The following is a 27,790-nucleotide window of genomic DNA, read 5'->3' as shown; positions in this document are numbered from 1 at the left end:
CGCGTGACGCTTTCATGAATTTTAATGTCGTTCGCTTTTTCTCGAAACCTGAGCTTGGGACGCTTCGAGTGTGATTGATTACATCGGCGTCGGGGATATTTAGGGTCCATCTTGGTCCCGCTGATGATGCTATATTTATCACGAAATACTCTGTCGAAAGAACAGTCAGTGGTGACGGAAACAGTCAAAATCGAGGTGAGAACTGCTAAAGCCATCGCAAACGACCCACAGCGAACACGTGGTTTTGAAAAGCAAAGTTATTTACCTCCAGTAGTCCTTTTTGCGTTTGACATCGCGTGTATTATTTGAGTTGTAATCAAAAACTCGTATCTGAGACCAAAATGTTCCATAATTTTCGCTAAGGGCACCTTTTGAACGATGCATTGTGATCCAAAAGCGAAAGTAACGCGTAATCCGATCAGCTGTTTAGTTGTCATAGAGAAATATGTTTTTTGATTGTGTGCGATGCAATGGCGATTTTGCAATTTGGTTTCATATGCTTTTTGTTTTGGTTAACTTCAAATAGCAAAAGGAACGAAAAAAATTTCCGTTTTTATATTTTTAACGAAGGAGAAGATGTTGAAGAGGGAAAAGTCTGCAGCGTCTAGTAGTAACCAGTCAAGTCGCTCGGAAGTCATCTCTTCTGAAGTCTGTAGCCTGGAACCTGAGTTGTGTCGCCCAAAATTTTATTCATGTCGCCCTAAATAAAAAGACAAGTCGTCGAAAGAAACAAACACTTTAAAGATCAGATTTACACAATGCAAATAGGCTATATAGGTGAGAAATCTTTATCATGCACTAAAGTGCTGTTTGTTTGCGAGAACATCGTAAAGATGACGATCAGAATAGGGATATGTTTAAGAGACAACTCTAGAGGCGTTATTCATTTCTAAAAACAAAATGATCAGTTGTTTGTTTGTTATGTACTCATGGACGCTTCATAAACTTGAGAAACTTTACCACTCAAGCAGTCTTGGTTTCTAACAACAATATGAAGACTGATTTGTACACAAAAATCGATCATATGGTCAGAATTGAAATATGTTTGAGTAATGACTATAAAAGCATTGTTCATTTCTATAACAGCGAAATGCAGCATTGTACTATCTGTTTGGTATTCACTCATTTCACATCCACCAACTTTTTGTAAACTTGAGAAACTTTATGACTAAAGTGATGTTGGTTAATTTCTAACAACACCATGAAGACTACACAGAAATCAATCATATGGTCAGTATTAAAATATATTAGAGTAACAACTTCTTTCTTCCCTCAATTTAGAATTTGTCTTGCCAGTTTGAGACATAGTTTAGTAGGGGTAGTTCTGCTATTTTAATGCTTTTGTAATATGCTATCATAGGTTGAATTAAGTAAACATTGTTTATGTTGGTTGTATCTATCTTTCTTGAAAATTTTTCAATAATAGTTCATGGAAACCTTGAACATCTGGGTATCATATTAAACTGTTTAAATCCCAGATCAAATTTGTGACTCTCCTTACTGTCAATCATACAATTCTTAATGTTAATAATAATGTTTTTTCAGAGTATTGGATCAGCTAATTATCTTCAAATTGATATATTTCTTTATATTTTCATCGCTTATCTGGTTGTTATTGTATTGATATTATAAGAAGAAATTCTGTCTTGGTCACTCATGGGAGTGAAAGGGGTAAAGAGAAATTTAAAGGTTTGAAATTGAAGTAAGGCATCAAAATTTATGAAAATACATCAAAAGGGTTGTTCTTTGGATCACTACCAAAAGCACTTCCCCATAATTTGCCATTTTTAAGTAAATGTGCTTTCTTTGTTTCATATTTGAGATTTGATTTGGCATTTCTTGGGCTTCGTGAATTATTGTTTTGTGTTGATTCGTATAGTGGATGAAACAGATTTTTTAAAAGCATAAAGACATTTGTGACTACAGGGATAGTTCTTGCTAATTTAGGGCTTTGGTAATACTCTGTCAGATCACAGGTTGAATTCGATAAACATTGTTCATATTAGTTATATATGTCTTGCTGAACGTTTGAATCAGGTCGCATTTACATTAACATTTCACTATTTAAGGTTTATTAATGTAAGGAACTACACGAAAAAGGTGTTTCAACCAATCAGTACCTCCAGCAGTTTCTTAAAATATGCCATTTTGATGTTTTTTCCAAGGGATTAAAAAAATTGGGCAACTTTACTTTATATTTTGGGGGACATGACTTTGGGCAAGATGACTTTCAGGCAGGATGAAGCAATTTTCATTTGTTTGTTAACCCTTTAACCGTTTAAATCCCAAGATCTGATTGTTAATTCTCCCCTCTAGCTGCTACACATTTCCTTGTAAATAGGTCGCAAGAATTTGGTTTTAGATCAAGATATCAACTTCTACCTGATTAGTTTGAGTATTCTCATTACCTTTTTGCTGGACAGTGCATGGATATTCTAGGAAGAAGTTACTTGTTAATCACTTCTGGGAGTTAAAGGGTTAACTCCTACAAGTGATTAGGACTGAATTTCTCCTTACAATATCAGCACAATATCAAGGAGACAAGTGACAGGAATAAAAAAAAATCAAGGGGATAATTAGTTGATCCATTACCAAATTCTCTAAGCTAAACATTTGTATCATGAAAAAACCAAATGTGTATCATGTATAATTTTGCCAAAAATTTTGAATACCTGGTCAGGCTCTTATTCAAGAAAATAAGTGACTTTCATTGAATTTATCTTTAGGATGTTTCATTGTTGGTCTGAGACAGGGAGTGGAATTTTGAGCCATATACAAAATAGGGTTGGTTAATTTTTTTGTTTCAATCCAAGTTAGGGGAAGCTTGATTTTAAGAGGGGTGCTATCTCTGCTAAAAAGAAGATACTACTGAGGAGAGCTTCTACAGAGGACTTGGGGCATGTTTCACAGATAACTTATTTCTACTTTTGTTTGATATGGAGGAAGCTTTACCCCCCCTTCTCCTCCCCCTCCTCTCCCTCCGTCCAATTATTTTTCTGTTGCAAAAATCAGTTTAAAGCTCTTTACTCTGTCTAGTTTGTCTAACTATAGGGGCTGAATTGACAGCAACTCAAAGGATAAATGTACTTACATGATTTATTCAACATTTATCTGATAAAAACTTGGGAGTTCTGCCCCTATCTACATATACTAGTCAGTGAAATCTTAACTGTCAAAGTCTTAAAATCTAAATCCTAAATTTGAACTGCGGATCAGTGAGAGTGATCATCACAGTTTATATGAACACTACTTGAGCAGCGTCTTCATTTGTTAAAGTCTTATACCTTTCATTTTATCATGGTAAGAGTAACTGGCCAAAAATATGTACAAAAAATACTCAATATTTACGACAACTAGATACACCAAAAAAATTGAGTAACGTTAAATATATCTCACACCACTAACCTACAATAAGGTCTTTAGTCTTTAAAAAGTCAGGAGTTCACTCATTTATAATTTGTTTACAATTTCATTCGCAGAGTATGAAACTACTTGAACCGGATTGCTTTGATCAAAAAAGAAAAAAACTTTTATCCTAGCAACCGATCTGTACCGTATAAACTCATCTAATCTGCTCATAATCTCCAAAAGAACTTCAATAAACTGAACAGAATATTATTCTTTATGAAAAACTCAAGTGATCAAGTTTGGGGGTTTAATTCAGTGTTATTGGTTCGTTTACAAAAAAAAAACCCCTTTTAAATCGTTTGTTCTCTCTTTGACATTCTTGGTTCATTTTTCTTCATTTCGATCCGGTTCAAATAATCTCGCTGCTCGGAGCGCTTCACAAACTTTGTTTTCTTTCTTTCATTCACGATTTCAGTGGTTGTGTTTTAATTGTCACTGAGCTGGTTACCTCACATTTTGAATTGTAAGTGGTTATATAATTTTTTTTCCGGTTGTAACAATTATTTGTGAATTGGCGATGCTAAATGTGAAGGAGACAGAGACAGTTAGACTGACTATTCTTAATTAAATTCTTTGCGCGTCGTTTACCTGTTTCTGTGATGTTATTTTCTGTGAGGTCTAACGTGCGTAGCTGACAGTTGTTGCTGTTGATGGCTTCAGCCAAGTGCTGTGCTCCAGTGTCTGAGATCTTATTTGCTGAGAGGTCTAACGTGTGAAGCTGACAGTTGTTGTTGTTGATGGCTTTAGCCAAGTGCTGTGCTCCAATGTCTGAGATCTTATTTCTGTAGAGGTCTAACGAGCGTAGCTGACATTTGTTGTTTTTGATGGCTTCAGCCAAGTGCTGTGCTCCAATTTCTGAGACGTTATTTCTGTAGAGGTTTAACGTGCGTAGCTGACAGTTGTTGTTGTTGTTGATGGCTTCAGCCAAGTGCTGTACTCCAATGTCTGAGATCTTATTTGCTGTGAGGTCTAACGTGCGTAGCTGACAGTTGTTGTTGTTGATGGCTTCAGCCAAGTACTGTGCTCCAATGTGTGAGATGCTATTTAACGAGAGGTCTAACGTGTGTAGCTGACAGTTGTTGTTGTTGATGGCGTCAGCCAAGTGCTGTGCTCCAATGTCTGAGATGCTATTTAATGAGAGGTCTAACGTGCGTAGCTGACAGTTGTTGTTGTTGATGGCTTCAGCTAAATACTTTGCTGCTTCTTCTGTCAATTGATTTCCTCCAAGGCGTAACCAGCTCAGTTGAGATTTACTACATTTTAATAACTTACAAATCTCGAAACAACCTAATGGACCAATTTTGTTGCCAGCCAAATCTAAATGTGAAATTTGTTGAACATTCTTAATTACAGTAACTACTGAAGCACAATCAACAGGTGTGAGTTGAAAACGATTAAAATTTACAAAATTAAAGTTAATTTGTTTTAGTTTTCTCTGAACTATTTCCTCCATCTCACTACTTTCGGTAATGCATTTAAATAATGTCACTGCTAACTGTTTTTTGTCTTCAGTCGGCCAGAAAGTTACTTTCCTTGGCTCTTCATCCTCTGTCCACTCTTCATTGTACATCACGCTTTCTTTCTCTCTAGTTTCCACAGGAAGAAGGTCTGTGATGATTTCGCTTTCTTTCTCGTTCATAAGTCCTGCTAGAAACTGAAAAACCAGCTGCCATTTGCCGTCCTCGATGTTCATTGAAACAAAGTTCCTCAGTTCTGTTTCATTCATGTTTGCTAGGTGCCTCGCAGCGAAAAACTCTTGCATTGTTAAATGAATGAAACAGAATTGTTGTTCACGTTTTAGCGCAGCAGTTTCACGGTCGGGTAAGCGGTGAAAGAGAGCGCTTTCTTCCATTCCGCGCACTTCTTTTCCTCCAAAGATCAGCCTTCCTTCTTTAATTCCTTCAAATGCCACTTTTTCCAGTTTCTCGAATTTCTTTTCCACTTCAGGGGGCAACTGGTCTGATTCAAAGTCTTCGCGAGTGAAATTCTTGCCGCGGAATTCTTCGTTGTGTCTTAAGTAAAATATTTTCACTGCTTTCTGGTAAATATCTGTTAATTTCATTGGTAGACCAAGACTTTTAGAATCATAGAACTTCACCATTTGAAAGAGACTTGAGCAAATGATGAAGCAATTCGCAGGAATGTAGCATAGAGAGAGAAGGTTCATGTTGCCGCTGACGTGTCGCCATATTGTTTCGCCCGCATGCTTGTCCTCTTCAGCAAATTTGGTTACGTACTCTTCGATTTGTTTGGATGAGAAGCCGAGGATCTCGAAGACTTTACCGAAATCAACACGCTCGATGCATGACAAAGCCGTAGGTCTTGTGGTTGTCAAAACGATAGCTCCGTTGAGAAGTTTCCTAGTCGCAAGCTTCTCGTATAGAGCATACAAGGGCATCTTCTCGTGTACGCGGTTTTTGAATTGAGGCTCGAAATTTTCTTCGCCGATCTTTGAATTATGTTTAAATTCATCGATTCCGTCAAAAATAAGGAGAACTCTTTGGGGGTTCTCAAGGATGAAATTCCAGACTTCATCATTCATATTATCTGAGGGGGAATGTTCTGACGATGTGAGCAGTTCCCGAAGGCTAAGGTCGGTTGCCGCGTTGAATGTTCTGAATTTGATGAAGAAAGGAGCATCAAAACAGATTTCATCATCAGATGATCCTTCTTTAACTGCCCAGTCTCTGAGGAGTTTGATACAGCAAAGTGTCTTTCCGATTCCGGGACGACCAACAATCAAAACGCTTTTGTTTTTGTGGTTAATAATGTCCTCCGGCCCTTTAGGTGTTGTGTTTTTCTCACCAGATCTGGTGTAGACTTCCAGTTTCTCCCTTCTGTTTCCAGAAATTTCATAATTAGCTATGTCTGGAACAACGACAAGGTTTGTGTAAATCTGGTTCAGAGTCAAATGCTTAGCAGGGCGTCCCTCGCCGGGAGTACTTGAAAAAGGCGACCGGAGTTGGGGAGGTTGATTTGTCTCGTCTTTAATAATTTTCTTTGTATTCTCGATGAATTCCTGAAGCGGTGAATTTCGGATTTGATCAGACTTGCTTGGCAGATGTGGGATGTTCGTTTCATGGTCTTTAGGTTCCTCTACCTGGTGTTGTTCTTGTGGGACGTTCGTTTCTTGCTCTGTTCTTTCTTCTTGAGGCTTGCTTGGCAGATGTGGGATGTTCGTTTCATGGTCTTTAATTTCCTCTACCTGGTGTTGTTCTTGTGGAACGTTCGTGTCTTGCTCTGTTCTCTCTTCTTGAAACTTGGTTGGGAAATGTGGGATGTTCGTTTCATGTTCTTTACTTTCCTCTACCTGGTGTTGTTCTTGTGGAACGTTCGTGTCTTGCTCTGTTCTTTCTTCTTGCTGCGGAGGTTCATGCGAGCTGGCATGGGAGGGATTCAGGTGAGCCTCTAGAAACTTGGAATTTTCCATGAAACTATCCTCTTTCCACGCTCGTAGCAAAATATAGACAGTTTCTAACAGAATGCCAAAGAGAAAAATTCCGTTCACGACAAGAACAGCGCGCATCCAGGAGTTTTTCTTTGTTGCTCGTTGATTATGACACTCGTACCAGACGCCAGTAGAATTCCTTGGCTGACTCCCTCCAGAGGTTAGATAACAAGGAAAGTTGGGGGGAAAGCCCAGAGGATAAAGAAACTGACTTTGTAGAACCATGAAGAGAACTTTTAAAACAATCCTTGCGAAAAGTTGACAGCAGTAAGCGATAAACAGCTTTTTCCCAGAAAGTGCGTTTCTTTGGTCGCGCAACTGCCCCTCGAGATCACCGTTACGAGCGCTTGGCGACGGTTGATCGACTGTAGCGCTCGCTATTTGGGAGTAAATAACACAGACAGTTCCGATGAGGAAGAAATTCATGATCACGAAGGCATAGATAGGAACATCGTGTTTGTTATACTGCTTCTCGTATAACTCGAAACATCTTCCACGGACAAGGTCGATGTTTCTACTCTTCGCCACGTCACAGCGGAAATCATACCTGGATTCGCTGTTTTCTGCGTCTGCAAAAATGCCAAGAAAGATTACACCGATCAGGATCCAAACAACGACAGCGGCATGGCTAACTGTGTTAAACGTTTTTGGTTTAAGCAATTCCTTGAGATTATCCATTGTTAGCGTTTGTATTCTCACTGTTTTCGATCAGATGAAAATCGCATTATGTCGTAAGTTGAAATAATGAAAGTATGGTGACTTCCGGTCAGTCATTGCTACAGAATTCACAGTTTCATTATGGGAAGAGCTACAATTTTAATTCTTGATAAAGTTACAGCTGTCAGCTATTCAATGGTTTGTTTTCACCTGTCATCTTTTCTCGATCACTCAGGAAGCTGATATGGAAAACGGAGAGAGGAAACTCCCTAAACATATCTCTAATTAAGTGCAGAAATGCACGCGGTGACCGAAATGGCAGATTTGACGAAACTTTGTCAAACCGAGTGATTGTTCATGGATTTGACGATTTTGACGAATTGTAGTTAAATTCGTCAGAGCGAAATCAGCTTGGGGGATTTAACGATTTTGACGAATTTTCGCCGTTTTTGTTACTGCACGCATTTCTAGACTTTTTTCGGAAACTGAAATGGACACGTGCTACAAGTGTCATTAATCCAAAACTATTTTGATAGAGGCTTTAAAAAGACAATCACAAGTATGGTGAAGGCTTTTGCTTTCTGAGGCAAATTGGACGCTTAGTAGTGTAACCAGAAAAGATGTGACTCGTCGCTGCACAATCTCCTTCACCTTCCCCCTCTACCTAAGCCAAAGTAATTTTCTAACTAATTACGAGCGCCTCTAAACACGCCTTGGTTGTTCGACTTTCATTTTTCCGGCACCAGTTTTCAAGATCGTTTTTTTCGATTGACTTGTGCGACTGCCAACTGTGATACAAAAGTGAAAACATAGGAGACATTCCCGTACGAAAATGAAACCACGGATCATTTCCAGCGTTAAAGGTTCTCTATTGTACTGCTTTTTAGAGATTTACATTGATGCAGAGTACCCCGTCCTTTATTTGTTTGTTTGGTTGGTTTTTTTAGTTTCAATTTTTTTGCGAAAGTTAAGGGATAAGAATAAGCACTTAGAGTGAAGAAACGATGCAGGAAAAAAAAAATTTAGGCTTCGACGGGATTCGGACCCGCTCCGAGTTTGAACCTTCTCAGGATTTCAGGCTTCTTTTTGGCAATCACTTCAACTGCAACTTATCTGAGAAGATCGGTTCATCTCCCTTACTCAGTGGTACTTTATGTGGCGAGAACTTAATTACAGGATTTTGGTGATACGGTATTTTGCGGGGTTATACTTTTACGATCTCAAAACAAGGCCGGCAAATACAAAAGAAGGGAATGAAAATTCGCGATTCAAGCGTTTCAAATTCATTTTAGTTTCCAAAATGTCGTAACTTTTGACGACTGGACAAAAGATATTCGAAGGAGTTTGACCAATCTAGCCGATTCAGATGAAGATGATAGCGAGAATCTTTGCAAATTTAAGACAACACCTCGCAACAGAAGGTAAAAAATAAACTGAATTACCAGTAAGACCAGTTAATAAAATTTGTGTGTTTGCCGATACATATCTTGTATATGTTGTTTTTTTACATTTCAGATCATTTTTTCTGTAATTTAAATGTTCTATAAGGAATTAAATTTCGCGAGGATTTTTATCCGCTGGACAATAATTTCACATTTTTTCTACAGTTGCGAAAAAGGCGAATTCAAGCACCAATAAAGGGTATCACCCACAAGCCAAAATATCATAGATCTCATATAATGAAGTTCACACACTGTAAAATGAAAAGAGCCAAATTGACCCCAAAAGCCAAATTGGCCCCAATTTCTCGAGGGCCAGTTTGGCCCATCAAGGTTCGTTTTGGACTATTTGAGCCAAAACGGGCGTGACAAGTACCATTTCGACCCCTCCAAAATCTGAATTGGCCCCTATGAATTCTACTTTGGAACTTTTTCTCAATTTGGCCCTTCCAAGAGCCAAGTAGGATTGACCAATTTGGCCCCAACGAGGTGCAATTTTTGAAAAAAAAAGAAAATATGAAAATAATTTTCTTTTTTCGACCATATTTCGTTCCCTATACTATTCCTTATAAAGTGTTCAAATTTTCAACGGTTCCTCTCGTAACTGAACACCGAGTCACACAACGAATTAATCGTTGGCTTTTTCTCGAGACGTGAGCGTGAGCTGGCTGTGATGGCATTAGTCGAACCTAGACCACGTGCGTCGGAAACAATAATGAATTATAGCAGCGAATTCGTCACTGAAGAGGCTGTTTCTTGGCTACAGTCGCATGGAATGAGACTTAAGAAAGGAAAGGTAGGCAAAAGAAATTTCTTAACAACGTATTTTACTGCAACTTTACATTCACAAACTTGACCGCTCCATTGATCTTTGTTCGTATCTTATCTCGCAGAAAAAGACGGTTGCGATGGCCAAGATCTCCTTGCGATCGCCCAAGATGCAAACGTACCAAGGCACTACATCCCTATTATAAAAGAGCGTCTAAAGCTCAAGAAATTGATTGCAATGAACGCTGAACCTAGAGATGACACGAGTTCTTCGTCGGTACGATAATTAATTTTCCCACCAGAGAATTTGACGCATGAATGGTTCGCCTCTTCTCCCGAGTCTTGTTGAGTCTCAGCGGTTTCGCAACTAAAGTCACGTGATCAAATTTTGGCGCCGAGAGATAGAAACGGTTACAGTTCGAATAATGCATTTGCACAAGATGGATTTAACTTATTTCAAGATTCTCTGATTTTAGGATCTCTCACTCTGAATTCTTAATCTTTTTCTTGAAAAGATGAACTGATATTTTTTATGTCTATGTCTTTGTTTGCATCCACTTAAGCTGATTTTTTGGCTCTCACTCTTTCAGCGTGCAGAATCAAGTCCTTCGAGTAAGACGGTTCAAACGTCGATTGATGATTCAGAAAACATCAGCGATTATGAAAATTTAGAGGTGACATTGGCACCGAAAGAAATGGGTAAATCAATATTATAAATCGCTCAAGGATCTCTGTTTTACGGACGAGGCGACAGAACTGAGCACTGTCTAAGTAAGTTCTTGTATATTAAACTTAGCAGGATGGTGAAGAGTACATTATCGATTACTTTCTTTCGATTATATCCTAAAGGAAAACACACAAGGTGCCAGTTGGTCAGTTAAAGATGACAAATCTCGGGGATTGCACCTACAAAAATGGCGAGATTTGCTTTATTTTTATTGAAATATATTAGATATGTATTTACTTGCACCATACATAAAACAAAGTAAACCCAATTTTTAAATCTGGTAAATTAAAAAATTAGTGAATTGATAGGATGTTATCAGACAGTTTAATTTTTTTGAAAACAAATATTTACCTACAGGTTCCTCCTGAATGGCTTTCGAAATTCCAACTACCATCGAGGGTAAGAAACTTTTCTTTGTTTTGTTTTTTAAGTCTACAAGCAATCCTTATTTATTCATGAATACTGAACTAAAACTCTGCCTAAAACTGAACTAAAACTCTGCCTCAGTAGAGTTGGATACCCAGAAGGGATATCTCATCAGCAGCCTAAAGTACTCTGAGCAACAGTGGATTGCAAAAAAAAATTATTGTATGGTTAGCAGGATACTAGACTAAGTTGACTTGGAAACTGAATGGATTGGTATGGTCTAAAAATCTATTGCTTCACCTCTTCTGCTTGCAGTGAAGAGAGACAATTTTGTGGTGCTGAATCTCTTGCCTTAAAATAAAAAGTTGCAAAATAATCACTCTCACCTTTTAAGTTCATGACCTTTGTTCTTGTGTGTTTGTCATCACATGCATTTAATGAAGTTGTGACCATTTTGGAGGTACAAGTCCAAAAAACTGCTACTTTGGTACTAAGATGAACAGCTAAAATTTCTGAGCCCATTTGCCAATAAAGTCCAGATACAAAGGTTCAAGTACTTTGGGGTTGTATTAATTTTGCCTTTTTGTTTAGTTTTTTTGATTTTGCAATTTTTTAAAATATTCCTGTTGTCAAACCATTAGATAAATATTGGACATAGAATAGCTGATTTTTTTCAGATATTTTGGGGGTCATACATTAGTTTTTCAAGTCTTGAATGGGAGACAAATTACACACATTGAGCTAAACTTCCACTTCCATTTCTGGTGTTTTAGCTTATAGTTTTAGAAAAACAATATATATATATATATATGTAAATGTGGGGGTAGAGTCTACCTTGGCATAAAGTGCTCAATGCTGTGGTAGTAGAGCTAAGTATACATAAGTTAAAGAATTAAAGAGGACACATCAATTCTCTGTGACTCTGAATTTCGCACCTAAGCACTTGTCAGACAGAACTTTTCTGTCTGACAAGCACTTAGGCACAAAACTCAGTCACAGAGAATTGATGCGTCCTCTTTAATTCTTTAACTTAAGTGTGTATATATATATTCTTTTTTTCTGGCTACAGGCACTTTTTGCACTTTGGCTTGATTTTAATGTGGTTGTAAAACTTGTTTTTATTGCATGGAGTAGCTGATGTTGATTCAGCAATCAGAGATTATGTCCAGTACAAATTTTAATTGTTGGAGATCTTCAATACATCAATCACCTGAATATAGTAACAGAGGGAAGTGTAATTTGTCACTTCTCATAAGAAAAGATTCTTGATGCTCTCATTGGGTTACTTGGCTTATTTATATTTTCTTACAATCGGTCAAAGGCAATTTTGACTTTTTTTTAGAGCAAGCATTGCTTGAAATTGGGTACAGGCAGACTCTTGTCACTGTTTCCTCTATTTTCAATGACTTGGCAAATGCCTGCGGTAGTACTTGCTGATAGTTTATATTTTGATAATATCTAGAGTAGTAATATGAGTGCATGTATTCTCACATCCACTGGAAGAATACTCTTTGCTGCTCTAAGGCTCTTTTTTTTTCATATGCACAAATCAAACAAGGTCTATATTCTTGTGCAGGAACTGGACCATTTGTTGCCTCTGTCTTATTTTGATAATTTTCTGTACTTTAAATCAGTCTTAATTATAAGCTGCTTTACATTACCACATTTGCTAAGTCATTGAAAAGAGAAGCTTTACTCACAAGTGTCTCTTGGGTGTAATTTCTTGCAATGCTTGCACTGTTAAGAAGTATACTGATTTAGGGAAGAGATCTATTAGAAAATGGTTGAATTAATGTTAAATATGTATGTATGTTATATTCTTTCACATGATGTTTCAAAGTTTGTGATTTCAAAGTTTAAGATTCTTAATAACTGTAAAATCAGGTAACATAAAAGGTTTTTACATAAACAATATCTAGAAGCTAATAAATGAGTGTTTGAAAGATAAAGTATGTGGTGTATTTTCATTATTTGAATGTAAGGGGGAAAATCAGCATGGAGAGGAAAGAGCCCTCTACTTCTGAAGTGGCCCACATTGGAGCTGAATTGGCTCTTTTTAAAGGGGCCGTTTGTGAGAGGGCTGAAATTTCGGGGGCTGTTTTGGCCCCTATAAATTTCAAAGTGGCCCCTGTATTTTTCAAATTCACCCTTCACATGGTCCAATTTGGCCCCTACAACGGGGTCAATTCAGCCCCAAAATTGGTGCCAAAAACAGCCCCTTTTCAATGGGGCTGAATTGACCCTAAGCGAGTGCCAAACTGGACTCACTCGTTTTGGCCCCATTTTTGGGGCCAAATCAGCTCTTTTAATTTTACAGTGCACTATCGCTATACACCTCGTTCTTACAAATAGGAATATTTACGCGCATCGATTTATTATTTTGGTAAAAACAGCATTTTTCTTAAAGTTTAAGGTAGCTGGAAAGAGTTTTCCGAAACACCTACTGACTGTATTGAAAGCGCTCAAAAACCAACACTTCCTCTTCGGTCTCCTCGTTGAACCAATTTCACACTTGTTGACTAAAGGATGGAAAAAGTGTGCGTGACTTGGCAATCGCTATTATTATGCTAATGTTATTATACAATTTTTAGGGACTGTGTCGGAAACTCCTCGATCGGTATCCTCGCAACTTCAAGATTTTCTTTTTTGCGATAACGCGCCACTGTTGGAAATTTTAACGACTTAAATCTAACCGTTTCAACGTTATGATGCTGCTAAGTTTACATTTGACTGATTTAAATCAATGTAAAGAAATCGAAAGATTCCTTTTCCTTTTTCGTTGGGTAAATTTTCAACATGTCTTCCTCTTTGTTTTATTTCTGTTTGTTGCCTGTTGGCGACTTTTGTCGAAATTTCAGTCGCCAAATGTTGTCTCGCAATGGCGACCAAAATGGTCGGAGCTTGGGGAGCTGCGCTAGAGCCTGAAAGATGATAAATTGTAAAATGATATGGACAGTTGACAATCCTTGAAGTTTTATGAATGAATGAATGAATGAATGAATGTGTATTTATATACCGCACATATCACATACTGTCTCAAGGCGGTTTACAATTCTAATTGAGTGAGATCGAACGTCAGCTTTAGGTTTGTTTCTGATAAGAATGTGATAAGTGGAGTATGTTTTCAGGGAAATTTGTTTTCAAATTAAAACAATTGAAATAAAAGTATTAGATACCAAGTTTTGTCTGCATTCATAATTAATAGAGCTAAGCATTTGGTGTCATAAACAAACCACATTACCACAGTTTGAAATGGAAAACAAAACAGTTTTGGAAGTGCTTTTTTTTCTACTCGGCACCTTGTTTTTCTCTGAAGTCTCCAAAATACTTTGTTTGCGTCAACTACAACTTCAAAAGTTTCTATCTTCGCTTCCTTTGAGTTTGATTTTGGCTTCTTCGAAAGAGGAGAATAAATGAAACCTGAAGCGGACCTTTTGATTTGCTTGTCAGACTAAGAGACAAGTTGACAATGGATCGTAATTAAAATATTTGGGTGGCATTGTTAAAAGTTGACAAGAATCGTAATTCATTCACACCCTTAAACCTGTTAAACCGCTGAGGAAGGAGGGCATCGGGGTCTATTAGCAACCGCAATCACTAAAAACACACAACCGCAAAAAAATTAGATCAAAACCGAAAATCGCATGCAAAACAGCCTTAAATGTCCACATCCTAGTGATCAAAACGCTGATCGATCCGATGCAGTGGTGACAAGTGGAGCATACAGAGCTTTTTGCGGCTATTCGAGATCAGTGGAGACGCATATTTTCCGCTCAGATCGAAGAGAAACGGGACCCAAATAGTAAAAACCGAAGTTTTCTGGCGCAAAGACCGAAAAAACCAATCTTAAAAATAGCCAAAACCGCAAAACCGAAAACCTCAATACCCCAACCTGAAAGTGACTGGGATCTAATTTCTCCTTACAATATCACACCTGAATCAAACATTGAGGTCACAAGAATACAGAGAATTATCACCAAATAAAGCAGCTCTTGTTTGTTAAACTAATTCTCCTTACCAGCCCCTCAGAAAATGTATGGCAAAAAGTTTGGAGAATATGTATACTGATGTTAGGGTGTAAAAAGGTAAACAAAAATTAGCTGATGGGACTTCAAACAAAAAGGCAGAGATCAGTTTGTTTTTTATTTTTAAATCAACATCAATCTTATGGAGGAAACCACTAAATCTGGTCAAAATCAACTAAATAATGATTCAATACTAGTTAGTCTGTACAATTTTTCATAACTGAGCATTGACCATAGTATTCATACAGTCAACTCTTCATTAAACATTGATGTCCTTCCTTCCATTCAGTTGTCATGAGGGAAATTTTATTTACAAATTTCATTCCTTTTTTTTAAATGAATGATTTACTAATATGTTTTCTTTCCTCAAATTTTTCAGTGCGAGCTTCCATTCTCTCCTCTAAACGATGCTGTTATTATCATGGGGAAAATTTTACATTCCTAATGAATAAAAAATATGCTAATTTGTACTGTTCAGTTTTCTTTCATTACATGACAGGTAGTAATATTGTCAGTGTGAAACATTAATTCCTGATTAGTGCAAATTACTACAAAACTAAACATAAATTGGATATATAATTGTACTCCTTTTGTGTTTGTGGTAAGATTAAATCTAGAGTGAATATTCAAATTGGTTTCTTCAGTGAAATGAGAATTTGTGTGCTTATTTTTGAGCAATGAAACATTTTGATGTGAAGTGACCTCAAATATTTGTTTTCAATTGAAGGTGGAACAAATTGATTTTGTTATCACAGTTGTGTCTGTCTACTTGGTCCACTTGCATCAAAATTGCGTTTAAGCCTGTCAGGATCTCTGGATGCCATATTAGAAAATCTCTGAATACATCATTGAATGTAACATCACCTGAAACAAAAAAATGACAGCAGTTAGTCCTTTAATCCATAAGAGTGACAAGGTTCTGATTTCTCTTTACAATCTATCCCTTAAATCAAATGTTCAAGTCACGAGAATGAAGGAAATGATCAGCAACTAACGAAGTTCTTCATGGTTTTACAAATTCTCCTTGTTAGACCTTGGAAATGTATAGAGAACAGTATGGAGAATATGCATAATGATGTTGGGGTGTAAAGGGTTAACCTTTACACCCCTTTGAGTGATTGATGAGTAATTTCCCTCTGCAACTAATTGTAATCATGGATAAGTAGAGTGCATTTGATTTATGGTATCATAATATTTTTTATCATACTGCTTGCCCAGAAATATCCAGGGATAGTGGACTTTTGTTGTAGACAAACATGATGAACAATGCCGTGGTTGGATTGCATTGCTTGCCACTCCTTAAATTCACTGATAATTAAAACAAAAACAACAACAAAGAAAAAAATCAGAAAGAAATAGATGGAGTACTCTTTAAAAGATCTTACCCTGGGCAATCTCATTATCTTCTCTCATTTCTTCATTCAGTCTTGCCAGTCTCAACCTATAACACAATTTAATTTTTCACTGTCTAGTAAATGTTGACAAGTTAGAAATGGACCAAAAGTAGCTATATGTTTACCATAATAGATACCAAAATAACCTGACATCCAAAAAAGATATAAAATTTACAATTCCTAACAATGATTCTTTACCAAAAGAAGACAATGACTAAAGACTGCTGTGTGAATTCCAATTCCAATTTTTTGGGATTCTTTCATTCACCTCTTGAAGGATAAATAAAAAAAACCAGTTCCTAGGAACAGCATCATAATCAGACAACATCTACTGTTATAAATTGCATTTGTATACTTACAGAGTAACAATATCTGCATTTGCTTGTTTTAGTGCAATTGTAAGAGGGTCCTGAAATTTATCAAAGAAATTGATCAAAGAAACTTTCATGAGCACTGTTTTTAAAGCCACTTGTGACCTTTCATGCAACATCTACTGCATCCTCTGTTTTCCAAGGGAATACAGATTAATTTGGAAGGAAAGTCTAGCAGTTCAGGGGAGGTTGTCACCAAGGGCTTTTTTCATGCATCACCACATTATGTTCACACTCACCTCTCCATTCTCATCAACATCATGCTGGTTACCTCCTCGCTTCAGGAACAAGAGGATAGGACTGAAAATATAGGAGCAGTATTAATATAAGTGATGACAGATGATGCCACAGCTGGGTGAACTGTTTTAAGCCCTGGCCACAGTACTGTATTGTGTTCTAGAGATAGACACTATGCTAAGGAAAGAACTGGTTGCTAAGAGCTACAGGAACTAGGTTTAAGTACACACAATTATGGAACTTTTACTGGAACACGTGGTTGTAAGTCTTAAACTTACTAATATTCATACATTGATAATAACAACTTGAAGCAAGAAAGAAAAAGAAATAAAATGCTTTGCCTTACAGAAACAAGCAAGGTTCTTAATAGACTCACAAAGACTGCGGGAAATAGTGAAGGTCAGAACAAAAATGGTTCTAAAAAAATAGCCACAGGCCACAAATGATTGTGTTTTCCAATCTTCTAGGTGAGAGAAGTCACATAAAACGACTTTTGATCTGTAAGTTGGCTACCATTTTGAAAACCAGAAAAACCCTAACAATATGAATAATGGGAAAGTCACTTTGCATGGTTTATAAAAGCCCTCATGAAAGGTAATAGAAATAAGTTAACTTTAAAGTTAAAGTTTAAGAACACACAATTATGGAATTTTTACTGAAACATGTGGTTGTAAGTCTTAACCTTACCAATATTCATATACTGATAATAACAACTTGAAGCAAGAAAGAAAAAGAAGTAGAATGCTTTGCATTACAGACACAAGCAAGGTTCTCAATACACTCACAATGACTGCAGAGAACATTGAAGGTAAGAGAGAAAATGGTTTTAATAGAATGTTATTTTTGATCAACTCACCCTGTCTGCCCAAGAAGTGCTGCATGATGAAGTGCACCTCTTCCCCTCTTGTCTTTCTGGTTTATTTTGGCTCCATTTTGTAAAAGGAATTCACAAGCTGATAATGATCCCTTGAGGAAGAAAAATAATAATTTCATTACAATTGATGACCCTTCCATGAAGGAATTGCAAGTACTCAGCATAGTAGACTACAGTCAATAGAAAGAGTCAAACCTACCCCTAAGACAGACTGGTGAAGTGCTGTTTTTCATTCATCTTCCTCATTTACCCAGTCCACTTTGGAACCTGAAAATTTTCCATAAACACTTTCATGACTTGTACATATTTGAGGAAAGTGGAAAGTTACACACAGTTTGTGTGATTACTGTAAGTATCACTTTCCAGAAATGTATGTGCAGCCATTAAATAAACAAGAAGTCCAGCATGTTCTTGTCTACCTTCTGCAAGTGATGCAGCCATAAGAGGAAGACTCTTCCATTCTGCTGCTTTGAAAAGTAACTGCAACAAAAACCCACAATTAAAACAAGCCACAAGCAATGTCATGTACCATTAAACTGTTGACCCCTGAGAGTGACCAGCATCTACTTTTTTCTTACAGTATCACCCATGAATCACACATTAACATCACAAGAATAAAGGACATGATCACCAACTAAAGAGCCACTGAATTGTTAAACAAATTCTCCTTGTCATCATGTCACTAAATGTATAGAGAACAGTATGGAGAATATGCATGCTGATGTTTTAGTGTAAAGGGTGAATAACCACCACTAAGTATCAACTTAATAACTCTCAGGACATTACAAAACAGCATATAATGGACAAATAAATAAATAGATAGTGCATACCTCTTTATTTGGTAATTAAAGATACATATCCTACTGGGATGAACTCTTTTCAACACAGCAATCGCTTTCTCTTTGTCCTCCTTTAGTCTTTTCTCCAGGTCACCATGGCCATTATTCTGTGCTCTTTCACAAATGGTTGCCTTGCAAGTCAGACCATCTTCACTTCTGGTTGAATCAAATGAACCTCCCCTATCTCTACCCTTGTAAGAAGACATAGCTGCTCCGATGGAGGCTGCCCGTCGCCTCTCAATGTCTTGACATGATGTTGATGGTGCACTAGTTCTTGGCCTGTCCTCATCATGTGAGTCACTGCTAGCAATCTCATCACTAAGAAAATTTGAAGCAACATGTTCTAACTTTTCAGAGTCTTCACTTGTCACATCCACAGAGAGTATTTCAACAGGGGCACTCTTTCAGTTGTCCATCTTTTACTTTGACTTCATGGCAAGTTTCCTTTAGAAACATTTGCTTTTTTTGGAGTCTGTTCTCTCAAAGGCCAAATGTGTGCGCCTTCCCTCATGGTGAACTTTCATTCTTGCAAGATCTCTAATGATCCCTTTGTCCAAAGTTTGACAGTTTTTTAGAAAGGTTTCCAAGGAAACAAACTTGTGTTGTACATATTTTAACTTCATCCAAGTCTCTCTTTCACCCCTTCAACAAAAATCATGTGATAATTATTTTTCAAAAAATGTTATAAACTAAAAAAATTTAGGAATTAATATTTAAAACAACAAACAGTACCTGCTACTTTGAGGAGTTGGTTTATTTGTATGCGAGTTGACTTTTGCTTCAAGAATTCTGTTGACTAATTCATTTCCCGATTCTGTCATTAAATTAAAAACAAAACCTAAAATTACTACATAACATTCATTTAGTTCTATTTTACCTGTACCTTTTCTCTAAAATTAAAAATATTCCATCACCAAGTCAGAGACTATGCCTTGATCACTTTAAGATGCAAGCCCATTTAAAATTATGCCAGAGCATTGTCCAGTACAACAGTTGCGAACTCAAAACATAGTGCTTACAAATAATAAAGGTATGCATCTCATGTTATCTTGACTTGCTCTGGTTCCTAGGCATCAGGAGTCAATGAGCAAACTTTGAAGACATGAACACCCAAACTCCTGTTAAAACAAGCATTACCAAATTGAAGTAAAGGATTGAAAAAATAATTTGCAAGCATGCCAGAGTGGCCAGAAAAACCTGTCCTCAAAAAGCTCTAAAAGAAAATAGGGCAGAAAATCTGAGACAGGCCAAGCATAACTCGCATCTCCCACCATTAGACTATACTACATTTAACATACACTGTATAAGAAGACTACAACTAAGTAGCTATAAGAATGATGTCCAGCTTTCTGATAATTTCTGGAAGTTTCTAGAAATTTCAAGAATATGACAGCTTTATTCCAGAATCCTATTCTAGCTTCTTTCAAGAAAACATTTTCCAAGTTTTAAGTTTTTTCAAAAGCTGGAAATAGCTGGAATTTAACACATACATTAGCTGCTGCCAGAAATTGATAGCTTTTTCCAGTCTATATGTCTTGCAGGAAACTGGAATAATCTAGAAATAGTTAACAACTAATTTACATTTAGCAAAACTGAGAGAAATTGTCAGCTTAGTCAGTTTCATTTTATTTTAAAGTCTTGAATAAGAAAATGAAAAGATGTACTTTACCTTACAGCTTGCCATACATAATAGATTCAAAATAGTAAAACTTAACTATCATTGGCCCTTTTTTTTTTTTTTTAATTGTAGATCTACCTTTTCAAGATCAGTGGGATCTTTTCTTTTTTGTTAGTAGCCGTGATCAGTGATTTGATATTTACAATAATGTTTCTGGAAACCCTGAGTAATTAGATTAATCAGTTTTGGGCAGGTACACTTGATGTACAGTTATAAGTCACCTGTCATTGAAAAATGGATTCTCAACATGCTGATTTTTTTTCATAATACAAAGCCACTATTCAATATTTATTAGCAGATTTGTCTGATTATACATTCATCTAATCAGTTTTTTTAAACAAGTTTCTCTTAATCAATTAAGAACTCCGACAAAAGCTGTTCACCGCAGAGTTTTGAACAAGAAATTTGCATAAGGGCATTTACACTAATGAAAATACAAGACACAGCTAGAATAGATTGTTTCTGTTATCTTCCTGTTTGCGTTGAGTCCAAATTCTTCCTAAGAATGAACAATTGAGATTCACATTGTGACTACCATTGACACCTTGAGAATGGTTGCTTTTGTCAGGCCTCACATTATGAAGAGCCAACTTTGCAGAGAGATACTTAACACTACAAGTACAATGATAAATAAGTAAATTACTCACTTTTTTGTTCACTACAAACAACTTTATCGACAATGACCACAGCAATTCGGAGCCCCAGCAACACACCAATTGTTTGGGTTGCCAGAAAGGTGAATGATTTCCCGCAAGGATACAGTCCACAGCGATCGCGTACATAAGAGCCGTCGTTACAGCGATCAACTGGTCAGCGGTGAAATTCGTCGGCATTTGGTAAACAAACATGACAGATCGGCAGTTGTGGTTGCAACGGCTGCTTGCTTCACAAAAAATGCGAAGTGTGTCCAGAGCATCCTTTACTTTGTAGCGGAGGACTTTGTTACGGATTTTTTTTTTATTAACTTTGCAAGAAAGAGTGATGCTTGGACAGAATGGGCGCGAAGCGAACAAGAAGAATAACCATCTGGCAAACCTTGCCCCTGAAGAATTTCACACGTATTTATTTTCGACCCATGCCAGATTGTGATATTTCTCGCCGACTTTGAAGTGACCACAGCTTTTCAATACGATCAAAGCAAAAGTCCCACCAGATTTGAATTTGGAAGCGTCTGTTCGCGGTGTGACATTCATATCTCCACGTGTTTTACCGTGATCGTCCTTGGCGTCCGTTTTAACTTTCAGTTTCGTCCTGTTCAGCTGAGTTCTGTTTAGTTTTGATTTCCGAAAATGCCGAAGCACAGGTACGTTGTTGTTGACTGGGGAGTGGAGGCGCAGAGTTCCTCGAAGATCATCGTTCGTGATCCCTTCAATGTGAGAGAAGGAGATAAATGTTCACTGCTAGGAACAGATCCAGCGACAAAGAGACCCATGTTCAGTTGTTTCAGGGACATGTTCTTGCAGTATTTAGTGAGTTTATACACCCAGTATTTTTCTCAATTACATTGATTTTCGTTTTGAAGTGCTACAAATGCTTGGTAAACCCGTTTTCTTTCGAATTCCTTGGTTTTATCTTCACATCACTGCTCGTTAAAACATAAATCTCAAGAATTTTGACTTCAAACAGGTTTTCGATTTTGACGGTTCTTTTCATTCTTAGCTTTATGTCTATGCTCCCTCGTTAATATCTTTTTCATGTCAAAACTATAGTCAGGAGACATTGGTTAAGTTAATAGAGGATGCTACCGATGCAAAGTCAGATGTGGAGGCACTAGCAAGGCAGCTGTTCTCAAGTGAGGAACTGCAGAATTCATCAGTCGCTGGCTTTCAGTGCAATAAAGATTATGAAGCAAGACCAGGCCTGAGTCCATCAAGGTGGAGCCTTTTAGAAAGTGAGTTAATTTTTAAAGGTGTATTTCTTTAATTATTTATATACACCTATATGTGCTCACTGTTTTTGGTTTTGTGTCACAGGTCTTGGCTGCATTTCCTTAGATTTTGTTTAAAAAATATATGCATTAGACATTGATGGAAGCTGAAAGAAAAGTTCTCATCATTATGGTCATATGTCAAAATACTGCACATACATACTGTCATACGACATGCTGTCAAATGGTCAACATTTCCAACTACATTTGCACTTCAAATAACATAGGCAAACCAGCTTACATGTATGTGTTTACAGCCTTTTTTCCACTCAATTAAAATTACCTGAAGATTCATTTGGGAGGGTGCAGTTCATAGATTGTGCCATTTGGCGCGTGGAATGGAATGCAAGGGAGTATCTACAAACAGGACAATTGCAGTCTCCTGAATGAATCACCACATAATATGAATTGGGTGGCAACAAGGATGCACACATGTAAGCTGACTGCATCTATTTACTGGTTTAAATTCAGCAATTAAAAATTCAGTAATGAACATATGATTAAAAATAATTCAAGTTCTTTCAGGAAGAGTTCCCCTGTATAATTTATGTTTTTCACTATACAGTTTCAAATGTAACATGCTTTTTACTTAAACTGCTTACATTTACTTTTTCCTTTTTACAGGTATTGTGCTAAGGAAAGGATTCACTGCAGCTACAAGGTCATCTGTGAGAAAGAAACTTGGCCTGGTTCTAAAGAAGGCCAGAGCAAATAAAGAAAACAAGGCCAGAGCAAATAAAGAAAACAAGGTCAGAGCAAATAAAGAAAACAAGACCAGAGCAAATAAAGAAAACAAGGCCAGAGCAAATAAAGAAAACAAGGCCAGAGTAAATAAAGAAAACAAGGCCAGAGCAAATAAAGAAAACAAGGCCAGAGTAAATAAAGAAAACAAGGCCAGAGCAAATAAAGAAAACAAGACCAGAGCAAATAAAGAAAACAAGGCCAGAGCAAATAGAGAAAACAAGGCCAAATGCAGAGGACAAGAACAGAGAGAGCTCTAGGAAACATTTTATTGTCCATGTTTTTTTTTAATCAAAAGAGACAATGTTTTTTCAGTTCAGGACAGGCATAGCAACAAAGAAAAGACTTTATGTTACATATATTTTGGATAATTCATTTTTACTGTATAGAATTTCAAATAAATTTGTTCAGGGTATTGCTGGCAAAAAAAAGGCACTATTCTTGTTTTTGTTGAGCATGTGGATGCTACAAACAAAAAGCCTGTTAAGATTCATGGTAGATTACAGGCTTGGTCTTGTTTGATACATCTAATAAATTAGTTGCAAGTAAAAGTTATTATAGTCATTAGTCAGAGTGAATCATCATGAAATAAACACCTGAAAAAGCTGGACTAAATGCTGAAAAAAATTTAAAATCTAGAAAATGCTAGAAAAAGCTGGAAATTCATACATTATCTATATCACCGCTTCTTTAAGGAGCATGAAAGAATTTTCTAGAAAACTCTAGAAATCTACATTTTGTAATAAGCTGGAAAAAACCTGATTTTATCCTATTTTGTGATTTCTGGAATAAGCTGGCAAATTCTGGCAGATTCTACCTTGATTAGCATGTTTCATTAACATTCTAGAATGGTCTAGAATTTTCCGGAGAGAAAACTGGCAAATTCTAGAAATTTCTTGAAATTTTTTAGAAATAACAAGAATATTCATGTCTTATTTTGCAAGGGACGTGAACGATGTTGCTGCTGAAACTTTGCGGCCTTGGTGTGTCACCATCAGCATTAGCATGGTTCAAAAGCTGCCTCAGAGGAAGCACGTTCGTATCGGGAATGTAGTCTCGCAGTCTCTTCTAGTTGATTATGGCGTTCCACAGGGGTCCATTCTTGGCCCCTTCCTGTTCCCTGTTTACGTAAATGATTTATTAACTGTGCCTAAACTCTGTCAAACTGCTTGTTATGTTGATGACTCAACTTTACTTGAAATTTAAAACTAATGAGTTATGTGACGCAGTCTCCGCAGTTAACTCCGATTTAAGAGAAATTTGTCGGTGGTGCTGTCACAATTCACTGCTTATGAATCCAGATAAAACCAAACTTCTTGTGGTAGGCGTGCTGTAATTGCTACAACGATTACTTGACTTTATAAAAGCACTTTGTGCTAAACCAATATTACCAACACCTGTAGCAAAGGATCTTGGAGTGTTTCTAGATCAGTACCTCTCCTATAATGAACACATATGTACAACGGTTGCTAGTTGTATGAACAAACTGATCCAGATCAATAGAATTAAGCATTTATTTGATAAGGAAACGTTTTCGTTGATTATTAATAGTTTTGCTTTCAGCAGGCTTTTTTATTGCTCCTCAGTTTGGAGCAACACTTCGGCGATAAACATCCATAAGCTACAGCTTGTTCAAAATTTTGCAGCCAGGATTATCTTAGGGCTCCGCAAATATGACTATATCTCTGCAGGTCTGAGATCACTTCGATGGCTAAATGTCAAACAAAGACTTATGGTCAATGATGCAGTTATGATGCATAAATGTCTTCAAGGACTGTCAACTAGCTACTTCTCGGACAAATTTTCAACTCGAGCTACTGTTCACAACAGGCAGACAAGATATAGAAACAGCCTCAATATTCCACATTGTAGAATCACTGCTGGTCAACGCGCCTTTTATTATCGTGGCGTGAAAATATGGAATAGCTTAAGCAAAGACCTAAAGGAAATAACAAATACTAAAGCTTTTAAGAGACGTTTAATCAAAGACCTGACTTGTGACATGAACTAGGTTAGATGATAATCATTGTATATAGTTATCATTTAGTTATCTTAATAGATAGTTTTTACATAGTATTTTTATCAATTAGTGATGTGATTAATTATTCATTTAGTTATCCTTGTAGATTGTCTGTGTTCTGTGTGCTTAATACATCTACTCTTTAAAGAAGGACACTTCCACCCCGCGTGTATATCCAATAGGTCACCTGGAATACGTCCGTAAGCGGGGTTGGAGGCGGCACCAGAGTTAATACTATGCATACCGAACGTGGAAACATCGTCCACGAAAGGTTCTATGTGCTTTGTAAAATTATCTCTTAGCGTAGTTACGGAAACTTATTTGCTAGAGTGGAAATATTCGCGAGACTTAGCCTCAACCATACGACGAACAAGGGTAATGATATCGTTTATTTTAGAAGTTTTCAAAGTTTTGCCCGAATAACGTACGCTAGTCACGGTAACGACTTCCTTCCGTTAAACTTCGATCACAGACAAACGAATTAATACAGACAGGTCGGTATCAAAGAAACGAAGAACAATGTCAATAAGTGCATAAAACACAAAAGATGACGGCAATCCCATAGTTTCATAACAAGGGAGATAAAGAAGACTAAATTGAACACAATTCTGCTTGTAGCCGACGACAGAAGCGAAGCAACATTTCGACGACAACTACGAGTTTCGCAAATGAAGACACTATGAAGCGAGGATATATTTTGCGCACAAAATCGTTTTATTTAACGTAGTAAGGAAAAAGGTGAGCTAAATTTAAAAAAAAGGATAAAGGAAAACCGCTTGAAAACGAACTCTAACAGAAACTAATAGCCAAGTGGGAAAAACGTGTAGCGTTCTAACGAAGCGTGAACAACGTAAGCCACGTGTTACAAGGTTGCGAAAACGAGCGATAAGGAAAATTGTGTAAAAACTAGGCGAAACTACCAAAATACTAGATATTTAGACAAGCACAAAGAAAAGGAACAAAGGCACTTGCATGACAGCCCCGCTTGTAAGAGTTTAACCAAAACGATCTTCAAGATAAGGTGGGCAAAAAAACGCTCTTCCGGTAAACACGTCTTATCATTATATTAGCCCAAAGCAAGACAACCAACTAAAATGCAGTTCCGGGTGGAACTTAAAAGATCACGTCCCTAACGGACAAACAGTAACATCATTGTTGCGGTTTAACACGAATCAAAGTTAAAGCGAATCAATGTCCGGTGGCAAAGGCGTGGCAGCCGTTACACTGCAGTTGAAGCAAATCATTTCTTTCGAAGCTGATTTCCATCTTCCCAAGTAAAAATCAGCCTCTCGTTCCAAAGATGGAATGTCACCATGTAACCATCATCGCACGGGGAATCGTACGATAATATTCCATCTTCCTATTCGTCTTGTTTTCTGCTGTTTCCTTGCTGCTCCTCGAAGTCAGAGCGTTCGAGGCTGACCGGTTCGCCTGGCTAAATTTCTCTCTGATAGAGGTACAAAGGGGGAGTTCCAGCTATTGCCACCGTTGTTTCCCGTCTCAAGTAAAGGATACCAAGAATTTGGATTTGTAAAATAGTACACCGCTCAACGGGTTGTCCCCTTTAAGCCATCTTTTGCTGCATTTGCAAAGTTTCTTGGGTAATCTAACACCGTGGGGGTTTTCGAGGCCGTTAAGCATTTCAACTGACGCAGCAGTCTTAGATGCCTTGTTACCCTTTGGACCATTGAGGATTTTTGGTTAATTGGCAACTTCGCTTCTGATATAATTTTTATTGCCACACAATGACTCAAAGAGTGTCGCTGAACAGCCCGACCGCCTCCTGAATGCTAAAGAGCCTGTTCGCCTGGTGCTTTTCGTGGGCTGAGAAGATCAATTTCTTCATAAATTCTCGTCGACGGACATCCCGGTTCTCGGTTCGTTTAAGTGATTATTTCCCGAATCCCGCTCCTCAAAAACGCCGATTCCCGAGTCCCGTTCATGATAGCAATCCCGCATCTCGCTCCCCTCTTATTTTAAATTCCCGGATCCAGGCCTTTAAATAAGCCCAGTCCCGGACCCTCAAGCATCAGCAATTGCTTGGACTCTATCTGCGAACAAAGGCTCTTTTGGCTGCACTGGACGAGCTAGCTTCCTTTTCGCTGCTTCGACAGATGATTTCACGAGTGGACGACCAGTGGGGCAAGATTCCATCCCGGCCATAGTATGACCCTCCATAGAGCGTAAGTTCAATGGGTGACACACCCATAAATTTTTCCACACAAATGTTCGTAAGTTCATTGATAAACAAGGCGATATACAAAGGCTTGGCCAGATTTACAGGTTTACCATTCTTCGAAGAAGCCCACTTTCACCATCTTAACCAGCCACACTTATACATAGACACAGTGGAGGGAGCCTTCGATCCTAGCTGCAAACGTAGAAGGCCTGGAACCAAACGACGTAATGATTGGTCCCGGAAAGAAGAACGTCTGAAACAAAAACAAGGAGTCATCTCAAAACCATTTAATTTGAATAAGTGTTTGATAATAAAACCGAAAAGGGAAAAAATCTCCCCAAACGCTCAAACAACTTGATCTTCGGCCAAATCAGCCCAAAATTACGGGCCAAACAGGCCACAAGTAGGGGCCAAATCGGGCCAAAATCACGGGAAAAATCAGGCCATAATCACGAGCCAAATCTAGCCACAAATACGGCAAAATCAGGCCAAAAACACAGGCCAAATCAGGCCAAAAGCATGGACGAACTCTGGCCAAAAACACGGACCAAAGAGGCCCAAACACATGTGTCAAAAAACGCAAAAAATAAATTATGCACGCCAATTAAGGTATGCTATGCTACGCGGATATAGAAAAGAAACTCGCTGAAAATCTAAACGTAAAGCTGTAACATTCTGAATTTTGGGCAGCC

The 27,790-nt window shown here is 37.5% G+C and overlaps 3 protein-coding genes, 1 long non-coding RNA gene and 1 pseudogene across 8 annotated transcripts in view; 2 read left to right on the top strand and 3 right to left on the bottom strand.

Annotated features, from left to right (window-relative positions):
- LOC149041080 (uncharacterized) overlaps positions 1 to 27,790 on the bottom strand; it is a 321,438-nt gene that overhangs the window by 280,231 nt on the left and 13,417 nt on the right. Inside the window, exon 4 of one of the 2 annotated variants that reach the window (XM_089214378.1) lies at positions 25,292 to 27,351. The exons of the other annotated variant lie outside the window; for it this stretch is intronic. Coding sequence (XP_089070504.1) covers positions 27,253 to 27,351 — 99 coding nt within the window. The 3' untranslated portion in view covers positions 25,292 to 27,252. Of the gene's footprint in view, positions 1 to 25,291; positions 27,352 to 27,790 lie in introns of those variants that run through there. 2 annotated transcript variants of the gene reach the window in all.
- Positions 24 to 1,479, top strand: LOC149041084 (uncharacterized). The gene is made up of 2 exons (XR_016189120.1): positions 24 to 195; positions 571 to 1,479. It is a non-coding gene; the product is annotated as an uncharacterized LOC149041084 (long non-coding RNA).
- Positions 3,789 to 7,662, bottom strand: LOC149041083 (uncharacterized). The gene has a single exon (XM_089214354.1). The coding sequence runs from the start codon at positions 7,532 to 7,534 to the stop codon at positions 3,929 to 3,931; it is 3,606 nt and encodes a 1,201-aa protein (XP_089070480.1). The 5' UTR covers positions 7,535 to 7,662; the 3' UTR covers positions 3,789 to 3,928.
- Positions 14,938 to 21,424, bottom strand: LOC149041082 (arf-GAP with coiled-coil, ANK repeat and PH domain-containing protein 3-like; annotated as a pseudogene). Its single transcript, XR_016189187.1, has 11 exons — positions 21,382 to 21,424; positions 20,879 to 21,037; positions 19,286 to 19,367; positions 18,575 to 19,195; positions 18,134 to 18,195; positions 17,914 to 17,981; positions 17,697 to 17,806; positions 16,843 to 16,903; positions 16,592 to 16,641; positions 16,224 to 16,279; positions 14,938 to 15,702 (listed from the first exon to the last, which is right to left on the bottom strand). The product of XR_016189187.1 is annotated as an arf-GAP with coiled-coil, ANK repeat and PH domain-containing protein 3-like (transcript).
- Positions 21,986 to 23,330, top strand: LOC149041081 (uncharacterized). Of its 3 annotated transcripts, XM_089214375.1 has the most exons (3): positions 22,385 to 22,592; positions 22,783 to 22,907; positions 22,956 to 23,330. In XM_089214375.1, exons 1-3 carry the CDS (start codon positions 22,502 to 22,504, stop codon positions 23,157 to 23,159), a joined length of 420 nt encoding a protein of 139 aa, XP_089070501.1. In that variant the 5' UTR covers positions 22,385 to 22,501; the 3' UTR covers positions 23,160 to 23,330. The 3 variants fall into 3 exon arrangements, 2 of the variants coding, with proteins under 2 accessions (XP_089070501.1, XP_089070500.1); XR_016189105.1 differs by lacking the exons at positions 22,385 to 22,592; positions 22,956 to 23,330 and adding an exon at positions 21,986 to 22,122 and having other exon boundaries at positions 22,783 to 22,911; XM_089214374.1 differs by having other exon boundaries at positions 22,412 to 22,592; positions 22,783 to 23,330.

This window comes from Pocillopora damicornis, chromosome 8 (assembly GCF_964200805.1).
Source record: "Pocillopora damicornis chromosome 8, jaPocDami1.2, whole genome shotgun sequence".
Lineage (NCBI taxonomy): Eukaryota > Metazoa > Cnidaria > Anthozoa > Scleractinia > Pocilloporidae > Pocillopora > Pocillopora damicornis.
The sequence above is the reverse complement of the archived record's forward strand: the minus strand, read 5'-3'. Positions and strand labels throughout refer to the sequence as shown.

Bases quoted from the DNA above. Each gene is read 5' to 3' on its own strand.
- LOC149041083 (XM_089214354.1), bottom strand. From the start codon at position 7,534: ATGGATAATCTCAAGGAATTGCTTAAACCAAAAACGTTTAACACAGTT.
- LOC149041081 (XM_089214374.1), top strand. From the start codon at position 22,502: ATGCAAGGGAGTATCTACAAACAGGACAATTGCAGTCTCCTGAATGAA. The intron at 22,593-22,782 runs GTAAGCTGACTG...TCCTTTTTACAG, and splicing joins GGCAACAAGGATGCACACAT to GTATTGTGCTAAGGAAAGGA.